The sequence below is a fragment of the Neovison vison genome, chromosome 2, assembly GCF_020171115.1.
Source record: "Neovison vison isolate M4711 chromosome 2, ASM_NN_V1, whole genome shotgun sequence".
Lineage (NCBI taxonomy): Eukaryota > Metazoa > Chordata > Mammalia > Carnivora > Mustelidae > Neogale > Neogale vison.
The window spans coordinates 20381371-20395351 of record NC_058092.1 but is presented as its reverse complement, the minus strand read 5'-3'; the positions used below and the strand labels follow the sequence as shown (position 1 = coordinate 20395351).

At 53.7% G+C, this 13981-nt stretch overlaps 1 protein-coding gene across 2 annotated transcripts in view; it reads left to right on the top strand.

Annotated features, from left to right (window-relative positions):
- WASF2 (WASP family member 2) overlaps window positions 1-6580 on the top strand; it is a 71108-nt gene extending 64528 nt beyond the window's left edge. For both annotated transcript variants that reach the window (XM_044237541.1, XM_044237542.1), the window contains exons 8-9: window positions 969-1483; window positions 2587-6580. In XM_044237541.1, coding sequence (XP_044093476.1) covers window positions 969-1483; window positions 2587-2744 — 673 coding nt within the window. In that variant the 3' untranslated portion in view covers window positions 2745-6580. The remainder of the gene's footprint in view (window positions 1-968; window positions 1484-2586) is intronic.
- The last annotated feature ends 7401 nt before the right edge of the window (window positions 6581-13981 follow it).

The window sequence follows — 13981 nt, the reverse complement described above, 5'->3', positions numbered from 1 at the left end:
GGAGTAGCTATTAGTGGAGGGTAGGCACAACGGTGGAAAAAGAAACCTTTCAGCCTCACACATGGTCTGAGACCTTACAGCTACAGCCAAGCATATCTGACCCGGGAGCGGTGCTCCTTAGTTGTCTCTCAGCCCAGGCAGTCTGGTGGCACATTCATTTCCCATCTCTGCTGACCCTCAGATCTTCATCCCTTCTCAGGACTTTCCTCATGAACACTGGAGGTGCATTTATCTCAATCTGTGACCTGTTCAGGTTTGGTCAGCTTAGCTTGGGTTTCCTGCCCTCATGAGATCTGGTGAATGGTAATAGCCTGAGGACTAGAGCCCAGTGGGTGGGGGACATTTGGATCTTTTTTTTTTTTAAAGATTTTATTTATTTATTTATTTATTTGACACACACAGATCACAGGAAGGCAGAGAGGCAAGCAGAGAGAGAGGAGGAAGCAGGCTCACTACTGAGCAGAGAGCCCAAGGCGGGGCTTGATCCCAGGACCCTGAGATCATGACCTGAGCCGAAGGCAGAGGCTTTAACCCACTGTGCCCGATGTTTGGATTTTTATTCCAGTTTTTCCTGCACGCCTTCTTGGTCCTGGTTCCACAATTAAACTGACTGTCCTAGAGGAAGGTTCAGGAGGGTGTCTTCCCTTGGAAGGAAGCTAGAAGGTTTGAGAGGGACCTAGGTGATGACCTTGGCCAACCCTTACCTGATAGAGGAATCCCAGTCTAAACTTCTTTCAAATAGCTTTTCTCAATTTCTGCTTAATCCCCCTGCTGATGAGAAGAAGCTCATTGCGTTAGAAGACTCATTGATTGTTGGTCTGTTCTGACCATTCTCAGGTGTTTTCTGTTTGAGTGAAAATGAAATGATAGCAGTCAACGAAAATGAACCTAGTTTCATAGATAAGCTTTATTAGAGATGGGTGTTGGCATGCTGAGAGTGATGGTGAGTCTCTTCTTTGTCCTTTCAGCTGCCCAGCAGACAGCAACCAAAGAGGGCCTGGCTTAGCTGGACCCAAAAGATCCAGCGTGGTCAGCCCAAGCCACCCACCACCAGCTCCTCCGCTGGGCTCTCCACCTGGCTCCAAACCCGGGTTTGCTCCACCGCCTGCCCCTCCGCCGCCTCCTCCAATGATGGGCGTTCCACCCCCGCCACCGCCTGGAGGATTTGGGCCTCCAGGGACCCCACCACCACCTTCACCCTCATCTTTCCCACCTCACCCCGATTTTGCTGCCCCTCCGCCTCCTCCCCCACCGCCCACAGCTGACTACCCAACTCTGCCACCACCTCCCTTGCCCCAACCAGGAGGAGGTGCACCTCCCCCTCCCCCCCCTCCTCCTCCTCCGGGGCCCCCTCCTTTCCCTTCCAGTGGTGCAGAAAACCCGTCTGTTGCACCACCACCGCTTTCTGATGCCACCAAGCCCAAGTCGTCCTTGCCTCCTGTGAGTGATGCCCGCAGCGACTTACTTTCAGCCATACGTCAAGGTAATTCCCAGTGCCGGGTCCAGGGCCTTGAGGCCCTGTCTTTCTGCAGCCAGGATGACTGGTTGGAGATTGGGCTAGGGGTTTCATGCCCTTGGGTGGGGACAGATAGGGAGGGACCTCAGGCCTCAGATCACCCTAAAGAAAGGCTTAACTCTAAAAATATAAAATACGTAGATTTCTTTCTACCTTAGTTTAAAGTAAAGGATTCTTGGCTTCAGAAGAGCTAGTGACTCTTGATCTTGGGGTCATGAGTTCGAGCCCCACCTTGGGTGTAGCGGTTACTTTAAATAATAAGTAAGTAAGTAAAGTTAGGGATACTTAACTTGGGTCTTTGACCTCATTGACAAGAGATATTTTGCCTGTGTTTGCATTCATTTTGTGCCTCAGAGAAAACCAAGCATCACTACCCTAGAAGGTACTTCTCTGGCCACACTCAGTCATGCCCTGTCCTCCACTTTTGTGCCTTTCATATCCGTCCTCCCTTCTCTCTTCTCTTTTCTCACCCTGTCCTCCTCGGCCTTTTTCTCCTATCCCCTTCCTTCTCTGTCTCCTTCCCTTCCTTCTTTCCCACCTTCCTGCCCTCGCTCATCATCTCACTGTTGTGGAGCATTTATTCTCTTTATGTCAGAGGTTAGGTCTGGTCCCAGTGGGTTGGAGTGGTTTCTGCTGTTTGTGAGCCTTCTTAGAACTAAAGGATTGTCTGGGGGAGAGGAGTTGGGGCAGCTGAGCTCAGCGGTAATCAGCTGGGCAGACTTCGTGCCCGGTGGGTACAGTTCGGTGACGACTCCCCACCTAGACCCTCGTGAGAAGTGCCATCCTCACCAGCCTGACAGTGTGGAGATGGAAAGAATGGCAGGCTTCCTTTTTGACACGCCTATAGCACTGGGGCCAGAATTGGATAAACCCTCACCTTTCTTTCCTTGCTTCCCCCTTTCCCTTTTTGCTTTCTCAGAGTATCTTTCTTCCCCCGACCTGTTCCCCTGACTCCGTCCACCCCTAGTCACTCCCCCTTCCTCAGGCCTGTGTGGATTCTGAGACCTGTTGAGATTGACTCACCTTCTAAACCTCTCTCTCTCTCTCTCTCTCTCTCTCTCTCACATCAGGCTTCCAGCTGCGCAGGGTTGAGGAGCAGCAGGAACAAGAGAAGCGTGATGTTGTGGGCAACGATGTAGCCACCATCTTGTCCCGTCGAATTGCCGTGGAGTATAGCGATTCGGAAGATGATTCCTCTGAGTTTGATGAGGATGACTGGTCGGATTAACTCTTGATGCCTGCTGCCCACCTCTTCTTTCTTTCCTCCTGCTGCTTTCTTTGATGCATATCCCAGCAGTCTAATGCAGGGGGAAAGGGAGGAAAAAATTTCAAGGGGCCAAAGTCTTCCTGAAGCAACCAAAGATATATCCAAGTGCTTCCTCCAAATCAACATATATTTTCCCATTTCCCCATGGACAGGTCCCCAGATTCAGTAGCTGAGATCTTCCCTCTTCTCTTCAAGTAACTGTTACATATTGAGAGAAGGAAATACTCCAAAGCAAATCCCTTCGATTGGGTTTAGATTGGAGTTAATAACTTCCTTTGGGAGCCATGTTCAACTGTGGTCTCCTTCCAAAATTCTTACCCTTCAAATAATACCAGCCATCTTCTGGTCCTAAAGCCTGCCCCTTTAGGGGCAGCCCCTATCCTTGCAGCCCCTTTCCTGCGCACCAAGAGGGCTGAGCAGGCCACATGCCCGAGCAGCCAGACTGCCACACCTTTCTGCCCTGGTCAGCAAGATGAGCTTCCCTTTGCTAAGCCATGTCTATGTCTGGACGCCCTTTATTCTAGAAGCCATGAGGCCCTAAGAAGTGTCTTCCCCTTTGCCCAGAAATGGTGCCTTTCTGAAGGCTGAGTTTGTTGCCTCCTTCCCAAGCCCTTTCTCCAGAGTGTGGTGTTCAGGTGTCCCTTAAATGGCCCTCCCTCTCTACCAGGTGCTCTAGCTACTACGGCCCAGTTCAAACTTCTAATACCCATGACCAAACTAGCCCCAATGTACAGGGATCTGACCTCTGCTGACTGTCAGGAGCCAAGCTTAGAGACTCGGAACTGCAGAACTGGTGGAACTCCTTGGAATCCTACGCCCTTAATGACGCTGAAATGTAGAAATGGGAAATGACTTCCTCTGGGTCACACTTTGGATGGTGACAGAACTCTAGAGCCCAGAATTCCCGATTCCAAGTCACCTCTGCCTTCTGGGACCAAATAGTGAGCACTTGGTAGAATCTAGGCAGAACAGTCTTGGCTCTGTGCTACTCCAGACCTCACTGTAGGTGGGAGTCCAGTAGGAGGGCTCAGAGCCAGTGCCAGGCCTATCCGTGCTGCTCAGAGCCTGTAGCCTGTCTTACAATTCTCTGCTCCCCCTTTCCTATCACCACTGAACCACATGACCTTGGGAGCTGCCCTTCTGGGGGACCAGAGGTAGTGAGAGAAGGAAGGGGATACACAGCTTTTGACAGGTGCTGTTTTCAATTCCTCTGCAACTTGTCCCCCTTTTATTTCCCCAGTTCAAGCATAGGTTCTGCCAGCTGTAGAAACTTCAGTCCCTCGGGCTCATGGCTGCCGCAGGTAGCTGCCTAGGGGGGCCTGGCAGCCGTGAGGAGGGCTGAAAGGCAGAGGGGCTCTGGCTGTCGTTTCCAGCTCCCACCTCAGCGCGTGCAGTGATGTTCCCTCCCACACTCCCCCTCTTCCCAGAGCTAATACACAGGTGCTATTATTCAGAAAAAACTGGTCAGCTTTGGCCAACAGTGAGGTTTCTTCTCTTCTGCCCTAACTATTGTGTAGCCTCTTATGCTGAAACCGGCTTCTCCTGGCTTCTCTGGCTTTCAGAGCCCTGAAACAAAGAGAAACAGGATCTGTCTCTACCCAGCACAGCAAATGGTTGTAGTAATTGCCAAAGCCCTCATAAAGCCCTCCGGCTTGAGGAGTGCGTGTAATCATGGCTACTACCGCTGTGCCCGGGCTGGCTGCTCCCCCCTGCCTCCTCTCTGTGAACTCCCAGCGCGGGGGGCCAAGCCTGTAGGGGCCCTCGTGCCCTCCTGCTGGGGCTGCTGCCGAGTGGACCCTCCTCCCCCTCCTCACATCAGGTGTCTGGCACAGGGCTGGCCTCATGCTCCGGTGCTGAGCAGTCCAGGCTGTGTGTGCTCCCGCCTGGCACATTGGAAGCTGAAGGTGCTTTCTTCAGAACCCTAAAATGGCTGTTGAAGGTGTCCCTGGCTGCAGCCCAGCAGTGGCTGGAGAGGCAGGTGGAGGGCAGTGGTTCTCCCAAACAGGAGTCCTGGGGCCTGGCCAGGCCAGGGTTTGGGCCTAACGGCTTTGACTAAATTACCCCCATCCCCCTCCGTTCCGGAAAAGGGGGAGCCAGAGCCACTCTCTATCATTCTGCTCTGACCTTGAAGGGGGTGGTATTGGCCTGGCTTCTGGAATGGACACAGTCCGCCCTGGAAAGGGCTGGGGGCAGAAGGGGGGGGAGCACTGCCTGCGGAAGGTAGGATTAGATCATTAGCTCAGTGACCTCCTAGGGTTTCGATGTGCTGTGTTCTCATCCTACAGCTGGTTTGGTAATGATCTGCAAGTCCCGGAGAGCAACAGCACAGCTCTGCCTGACGCTCTCATTAAAATCTATGCAGCCAAGCTCAGCTTTGTAGCAGCCGGCCTTGCACAGCCTCCTCAGCTCGGGGGGCTGGGGACCCAGTCAGCCGAGAGGCCCTCTGGGCTCTATTTATGCATATGTGTACCAAAAAACCAAAAAAACAAAAAAAAACCCCACTTCCTTAAACCCAGAGCCCTTTAAGATGATAAAGGACCTTATGCAGGTAATTGTGTGTCTTTAGAATCCTGTAATTGTAGAATGCAAAGTTTAGTGATACTTAAACTGGGCCGAAGCTGGGGAGTGTGTGCAGCAGAGGCTCCTGAGGACTCTTAAGTGCTGAAGGCAAGGAGCCACCTCCCTTCCCCTGTCTGCCCAGCCCCGGGGACCTGCCCCCATTCCTGCGGCCCAGGGACCCAGCTTCCATCGGCAGTGTCAGAAGTGACTTGTGGCTTTGCCATGGTTGTGAGAGGACTACATTCCAAAGGAGCGGTCACAGGGAGGGGGCAGGCTGTGTGATCCCTCGGAGGCTCAGAGCAGCTGGCCCAAGCTCCAGCTCGCCTCCAGCGGAAGCTCAAGCGCCCTCAGAAACGACCCTGGCCAATGTCACCGCAGAGCCGAGGCGGTGTTGTCAGGGCTAATGTGAAATCTCTTCCCGTGGCGCCGGTCCTCCGGCTCTGCAGCGCCAGCTTGGACAGATTGAGGTCTCTGTGGCTTTGGTGACCCTGCTTAAGCATTCCCACCGTGTCCCAGCTTTGCTCTCAGCCTGCCTCCCTCCGCAGTCCCCCTCACCTGACCTCTGGGCCTGGGGAGGGGTCCGGTGCCCCAGGGTGAGGGGCTTTTGCTCAGGAGAGATGTCCGGCCTCTTGGGGGCTTCAGGCTTTGAGCTCTCCTGGGGTCCAGCAGTCCTGGGACCAGGTGTCACTAGGAGATACGCCTCATTCTGTGCCTCAGTGAGGGCTGGGGAACAATGCTGTTACTGTATTAACTTGACTCAGTTAACTCACTTGAGAAACTAACCAATTTTTACTTCCTGTCTAGAATGATGTACATGTAGAAGCGTGAGCTGTTATGCTCCCAAAGTGCCTTGTTTTCTCTGATATGAATATATTTATAAGGACCTATTCCAGTGGATTCTGGGTGTGGTTGCCACGTCGATTTCAGGGAGTGGGCATCTGTGTAGTAGGGATACAGTCTGGAAGTGCGTCCCTCTCCCCTGAGGGTAGGATTAAACCAAATCCCTGAGGTGACCCCGTCTTCTTCACCCTACTCCTCTTAGACCCCTAGGAGGATGTCCAGTTTTTTAAAACCCTGTGGCTCCAAGCCTGGTCTCATTTTGTTTCCCTGCCAGGCCCATGTGTGGACCACATTAGCACCCGGTGACCTGAGGATTCCAAGTAATGATTTTATGTTATACATGCATATATGTAAATGCCAACATTTTAAATAATTTGATAAATCTTTGTAGCTACTCAGCCACGTCTGGCATGTGTGTGTCTGTCTCTAAGGGGAAAAGTGTTTGGAAGGGGACAACATTAATAGCCACAGGTGGTGGCCAGAGCTCTGGAGGGAGGTCTGGTTGGGGGTGGGGGGAGGCTCAAGGAGCAGGAGGCCTTGGGGTCTGGATGGTGTACCCTGTGTGGGAGGTGGAGATGAAGGCCAGAAACCATTTTGGTATAGAAGGTTGGGGGACCTAGAAGCCCAGATCCCCGGCCTTCAGCCAGCAAGGGCTGTGTGTTGGGGCCAAGGGAGAGTAGCTGTTGGCCACTTGCATCAGGCAGAAGAGGAGCACTGGCGGAATGCTGATGTTGCCTCCCAACATCTGGCCGGCATCTTGTCTGCCTCTCAGACCCAAGCAACTTACCTTAAATAGAATGATTTTCAGCGGAATCCGATAAAAAGTTTTTAGGCTGCTGTACACCCCCTCTCCTGCCTGGGAAGGCAAAGGGGCTGAGTTTCTATTCTGACCCGAAAAAATGACCTACCCAGGAAGCAACGGTTGTTCCGAGCACAGCTGCTGCGGGTGACAGTCCCTGGGGGTAATTTATGGGCAGACACCCAGTTCCAGTTCCGGGCTCAGCGGACGCAGTGGGGTGGCCCTGGGAGAGGGGCGGGGAGCAAGGTTGGTGACTCCACTGGTCACGCCTGCTCTTCAGGGAGAGAGAGTCACCCACCGTCGTCCCAGGAGAGGGGGCAGAAGTTTTGAATTGTCAGCAGTTGCTGCGCCAGCCGCTCTGAGCTCATCGCTGGAGGTGGGGGTGCAGGGGAGGGGGCGCAGCAGCCGGCTCGCCCCGGCGGAGCCCCTCGCTCCACCCTCCTGCTCAGGCCTGTGTTTAGTCAGCACTTGGCTTCCCGAGGCCGGTGACTGACAGGCAGCCAGACGCCCGCCCTGGGAGAAGACAAAATGGTGGTGTCGGGAGCCGCCCTTGCTGGGGAATTGGAGGGGAGGAATGTGGTTCTGGGAAGCAGGCGGCCCCAGCTTAAATTCCAGCTCCTCCACTTGGGAGCCGTGACCCCATGCTTCACCTCACAGGGCTAATCCTGAGAAGAATGAGCATTTGCTGAGTGCCTACTACCTGCCCAAGACTGCACACACTTTATCTCAACCTTACGAGGCAAGGGTCTCATGGCACACATGAGAAAAACAAGTTCAGAGGTTGAGCTGCCTGAGATCGTGCAGCTGGAGGCACGCTTCAAACCTGAGTCTCTTCTCAAGCCAGAGATCACACTCTGTCCACCATGCAACTGAAACAGCTTTCGGATTCTCCCCCAGTCCAGAGTCCTGATTTTCAGCGTCCTAAGCGGCAAGCTAGGGTTTTCCCTTCTGGTCTGCCCCACCCTCTGGTGCCCAAGTTTACAGGTACCTGTTGTTTTTGCTCCTGCTCCAAAGTCAAGTGGACCGGACTGAGGGCCCAACTATCCTAGACGGTGAGAGCTGGAAGTACCTCGCACCCTGAACTGCCGGGGAACACAGTGGGTCCCTAGTGCGGGTTTGGGCTTCCCGCAGGCACACCGCGCTCAGGACCCGCGCGGGCGCGGGCGCGTCCCCCACCCCCCCCCCCCCGTGAAGATTGCACGTTCAGGCACAAAGACATGCAGACACACACAAGGTGACACCTGCACACGTGAGCGGGCACACTTGAGATCCCAGGCCCAGGGACATGTGCACACACCGCACCTAGAGCCCTGCCCTTGTGCAAACAAGGACACAGATCAGCACACAGTTACAGGAACACATAATCAAAGGCCAGCCTCGCGCGGTCCTCAGGAGTCACCCCTCCCTTCGCGCTGCCGCCGCCAGTTCCTCACTGCCCCCTCCTGGCCGCCCAGTGGCCAGGGCAACCTGGCAGCTTCTCCCGTGAGTTCTGCTCTGGGTGGTTGTCAGCTAGTTCCCATCTCCATAATGAGGCTGGGAGCAGTTTCAGGCGCTCTTCATGGTCCCTCAGCCCCAGGAGATGACAGTGTCTAGTGGGAGGTCTGAAGCTGGAGGACAGAACAAAAAAAGAAAGAATGAAGGAAGGAAAGAAGGAAAAACGCTTTCACAGCCAGAAGAATCTCTCATGGTAGCATTCTCAGTACAGTGGTGGCGGGAGGCCTGCATAGACCACCCCCCACACCCTAGGCAGGCAGCCACCCGCCCTTGCCTGGGGCATTGTGTGCACCTGCTCTCACCTTTCGCAGATTTTTTTTTTTTAAAGATTTCATTTATTTATTTGATAGAGATCACAAGTAGATGGAGAGAGAGGCAAGCAGAGAGAGAGAGAGAGAGGGAAGCAGGCTCCCCGCCAAGCAGAGAGCCCGATGCGGGACTCGATCCCAGGACCCTGAGATCATGACCTGAGCCGAAGGCAGCGGCTTAAGCCACTGAGCCACCCAGGCGCCCACCTTTCGCAGATTTCAAGAGAAGCAGACCTCCCGGCCGACAAGGCAGAGGTCAGGCCTTCTAGCTCCCACATCGCTGCTCCGTCTCTGGGCCTCAGCTTCCTCACCTATTCGATGAAGAGTTAAGTTGACCGCGATGCATATGACCCTCCACCCTGGAGTCTCACCATCTTGGGACACCTCTCCCAAACGTCACATGCCTGAGTAAAGCACATCCATAAACGCGATCCCATGCATTCTTCAGGCCGGTCCTGGGAGGATTTCCAAAACAAAGCTTTTAAGTGCTATTTTATGGTTGAGGAAACCAGGCACAGAGGGGCACAGCAACTTACCCAAAGTCACACAGCAAATTGGCAGCAGGAATGGAAAGAGAAATCCTCTTCTTGTGGTCCCCAAGCTGCCTACAGAGTAGAACTCTCCCTGTGGGCTCAGGCCGAGAGCCAAGGAGATAGGAACAACAGAGACTAAAGCTAGAAGCTCCGCCCCCCCCCTTTTTTTTGGTTAAAGTTTTCCGTCTTGTTCTGTTTTGTTTAGTAATCTCTATACCCAACATGGGGTTTGAACTCACAACCCCAAGATCAAGAGTCTCATGCTCCACTGACTGAGCCAGCCAGGCGCCCCAGAATTTCTGCCCTTCTGTTGAGCCCTGAAGACCAAGGGGAACCCAACAGAGGTCCCAGGTTCCATGTTGAGATGGAGACTGCGAATCGGCAACTTGCACCCCAGGGGGTTCGACCACTCCCTACCCCTACTGGCAGTCTACGCAAAGCCAGAGGCAGGCTAAAGAGGCACCCTACTCCGTGGCCACTTAGTAGTCTGTTCATCAAGGTACCACACACGTGAGTGGTATGTGCATGTATGCCTGGACTCCACGGGTGTGTACTCACATGTCAATGCATGTTCATATGTGCCTCCAAGTACGCTTAGGAGCATATTCATAGGTCTGTGTAGGATGACATCCTAGGTATACAGGCTTGCAAGGCGTGTTTTGATGTACACGAATAAATGGTTTCTGTGTATCTGGCAGGTAAATTTATGTACATGTCAGATGTTGCTTGCACACGTACTGGGTTTGTTCATGAATGCACTTTTGGGTATGTGCGAATGTTCACATGCATTTGCGTAAAAAAGTGGAGTGAATCACGTCCATGCCCATGACAGCTGAGTGTGTGTAAATGTGTGTGCAGGGAAGGCTCCATGTGACTGTGTACCCATGACTCATAGGGGTGCCCTCTGCAGAGAATATCATGGCAGTGTTCCCCTAAGCTCTGGTACCGGTGTGCACTGCTGGCTGTAGCCAGGCACTGGGCTCGCAGCACCCCACCCGACCTCAGCATTCTATTCCCCAGACCCATCCTGCTTGGCCAATTTGCAGCCTCTCGCTCCCAGCTCCTGAGAAGGCCTGCAGCAAAGTCAAGGGGCTGGTGGCCAATTAGCGAGGGGGTTAATCAGGGATCTGGGGACCCCTGGGGGGCGGGAAGCCGAAGGCAGGCATTGAGGTTGGCAGGAGCACTTACTGCCTGTCATGGGGGTGGGGGAGGGGAGAGACAAGGAGGGGAGGCTGAGCCTGCCTGGTGGCTGGAAACCAAGGGTCTGCCTGGGAATTCGTGATTGCTGAGCACTGATAGCAGTGGGGAGCCTGTGTGACTGTGTGTGCAAAGGGGCATACATACATGCATTTGCATCCTTGAATGTGGTCCTATGTGCAATGTGTGTACCCGATGGGATACCATCTGTTTAAACATGTGCAGTCTTGTGTCTGTATATGTGGGTGTGCGATGGTGTGCAAGTGGGCCTGGGTATGCAAGCATGCCTGGACCCATGTGCACACACGTATACAAGGCCAAGCCTGTGTGTGCATACTCGTGCATGCAAGGGTATGTGCACACATCAACAAATGTGCTCCCATGCAAACACATGCACATGAAGTTGACATGGCCCGCTAATATGTGTGCAATGTTGTGTGTGTGTGTTGTGTGTGTGTGTGTGTACCAGTGTGCAGACACACCTGGCTAGACATGCATGTCCAGATGTATGTGCATGTGTGTGTTCTCTGAACGGCCTGCATGTGCCCATGTGTGTATGCCCGTAGGTCTGCACGTATACAGGTCTCAGCGTGTCAGGAGCTGGGGAATGTGGGGCTGGCGGGCTCCGGGCTCCAGGAGAGAATCTGACAGACGACCAGACTTGCCGCAGCCCCCAGCCCCGGGAGCCTGTTTTCCAGCCTGCGGAAGCTGTGAGCCCGTGAACTCATCTTATATTAATAGCTGCTGTCTCCTCACTTATTGCAGGGAGAGGCGGTCATGGCCCCGGCGGGGGCTCAGCACTCGGGGCTCCTCCCCTCCCCCACACAGGACCTGGGAAGAAGGGAGGGAAAGATGGGCCCTAGGGCTTACCCAGGCAAGAAGGCAGGGCTCAGGGCTCCAGCCCTTGCCTCCCCCAATCCATTGCCCAGCTCACCTCCCAAGCCTCTGTAGCTGGTAGTATCAGGCGTGGGGGTGGAAAAGCATCAGGGCCTTGGACACCCCCCACCCCCCAAACAACCCCCTCCCCACACACATATGTACCAGACATGCACTCACCAGTGCTGAGTAGCTCCAGGTTGAGAACCAGATGAATCTAAGGCAGTAGGAGACAGAGAAGTCTTTAGCTTGAGAGGGCAGACATGTTCCTTCTCCCTTCAGCGGAGGACACACAGCCCTGCGTTCAGGGGCCCCTATGCTGATGAAGAGGGCAAGACTTCTCTATAATATTTACTCGAGAAGTATAGCAAGGTGTTTTGTATAAACCACATCTTCATGGTCACAAGAGGACTTAGCCAAGGAGGCTTGAGGGTAGGGGTGCAGGGAGGAAGCAGAGGGTAGGGGTGCAGGGAGGACCTGAGCTGTATCTACAGAATCCTTGGAGGAGGGAGAAGCCAGCCAACCCCACCACGCACATGGGCTCCAACCCGAGGAGCAGACTGAGATATCCCTCAGGTTGAGCCCAGAACCCAAGGCAGAGAGACGCCAGATATGGACTTCCAGCAATGTCTCAGGTCCACCATACTACCAGGGGCAGGCAAACAGACTAGGGCCCACAGCGTGGCAGCCTACCCCAGGCTCTCCTAGACAAAGAGCTTTGGCTTTGCTGAGCTCTGGAGCCAGGAGCTGGGATGGGGGAGGCAAAGGGCCAAGCCTGCCAGAATAGTATGGGCACTTGGACCCTCTCCTTCTGGTCCGTCTCCCCACCCCCTTGCTGGTGGAGGCTCCTTGGGAACATGGGTGAGGCAGCAAGGAGGTCCTTCTTCACACCGCCTCTCCCAAAGGTGTGGGGGTGCCCAGAGACCTCCAACTTCTCCCCAGCCTGGGGACAGGGCTCCCTGCCCGGGGTTTCCTTGCTTGCTGTTTCTGTATTCCTCTTGAAACTCACTCCCTTACCCCAGATAGAAACAGATTTGGAGTCAAATGGACCCAAATTCAAATCCCAGTTTGGCCCTTTGCTATGTGACTTTAGGTAGATCTGTTGTCACCTTCAGTGAGGCCTTTCTTGGGATTCCTTCCTTTAAAGATTACATGTACTCCCCATGCCCTTTCCCTGCTTTATTTCTCCCCCAGGACTCTGCTCTCTGACATGACCAAATCTTAAACTTGTTTCTTTATTACAGTCTCCTCTATGAAATTGAAGTTGTCTGCAAGGAGGGCAGTGAATGAATGAGGGCTTTTTTTTTTTTTAAGATTTTATTTATTTATTTGTCAGAGACAGAGGGAGAGAGAGCGAGTGAGCACAGGCAGACAGAGAGGCAGGCAGAGGCAGAGGGAGAAGCAGGCTCCCTGCCGAGCAAGGAGCCCGATGCGGGACTCGATTCCAGGACCCTAGGATCATGACCTGAACCAAAGGCAGCTGCTTAACCAACTGAGCCACCCAGGCGTCCCGAGGGCTTTTTTGCTCAGAGCCTCAACTTCCTCTTCTGTAAAATGAGGAGAACAATACCACTCAAAGGGTCACGGTGATGTGTGAAATATTTGGGCCAAAGCTTGGCATGGAGAGGTACTTGCTGAGTGGGTGTCTTTTCCCGAGGACCTTCCAGGAAGGTGGGGAAAGAAGTCTCCCTCTGACCTGGTGGGACCCCCTGTTTTGTATTTGGAATGGAGCTGTGTGTAGCTCAGCCTAGGTCTGCCTTCCACCAGCTCTGACCCTTCCCCTGTTGGCAGGTCCACTCCCCTTGGGGTCCTGTGGCCAGTGTTGGGGAGGAGCCTTGAACACTAGGTGTAAGGGCTCTTGGCCAGGGAAATGGAGAAAGACCTGAGTCTTAGCCTGGCACAGCTGTGTGGGTTTGAGCAATGACTGTTCAACATCAGGCCTCAGTCTCCCTGTCTGTATAATGGGGGGGGGTGTTCTAAGGGTTCCTTCTCTAGGTTTTGCCTACCTGGGAGCCCTGGGAGGCTGAGAGGCCTTGCAAGCCAAGAAACAGCTTCCTCTTCAGCCACACTTCCAAAACTGTGGCTGCCCTTGCCTGGTAAACATACTCTTTCTTGTTCTGAAACACTATTACTTGGGACCCGCACACTTATGTCCTCAAATGCACACACTTACCATCACTGGCCTTTGGATAGAAAAGAAGCTCTTTCAGTTCCAGAATGACCATAGTCCCTCCAACCTCCTCCCAAATGTGGCCTCTGGCTCCAAGAATGAATCCCAACACAAATCAGGGTCCAGAATGTCCTGAGCTCCAGGCTTGGGAAGGAAGGAGAGGAGAGGCCATTGGCTAATGGAGCACAGGTTGTGGAAATGGATGTTCCCTCGGCCAGTCACTAACCCTCCCATGACCTCAGTTTTCTCATCTGTAAAATGGAGAAGATACTGCTGGTCCCATGGGAGGCTTGTTCAGCATAAAAGAGGTAACATAGGCAGTACACTCGGGGTAGTGCCTGGCACACAGTAAACACCCACAGTTAGAAGGAGCTGTTATTAAGGAGATGGATATGCTTTGAGCATCAACTTCACACCAAAGC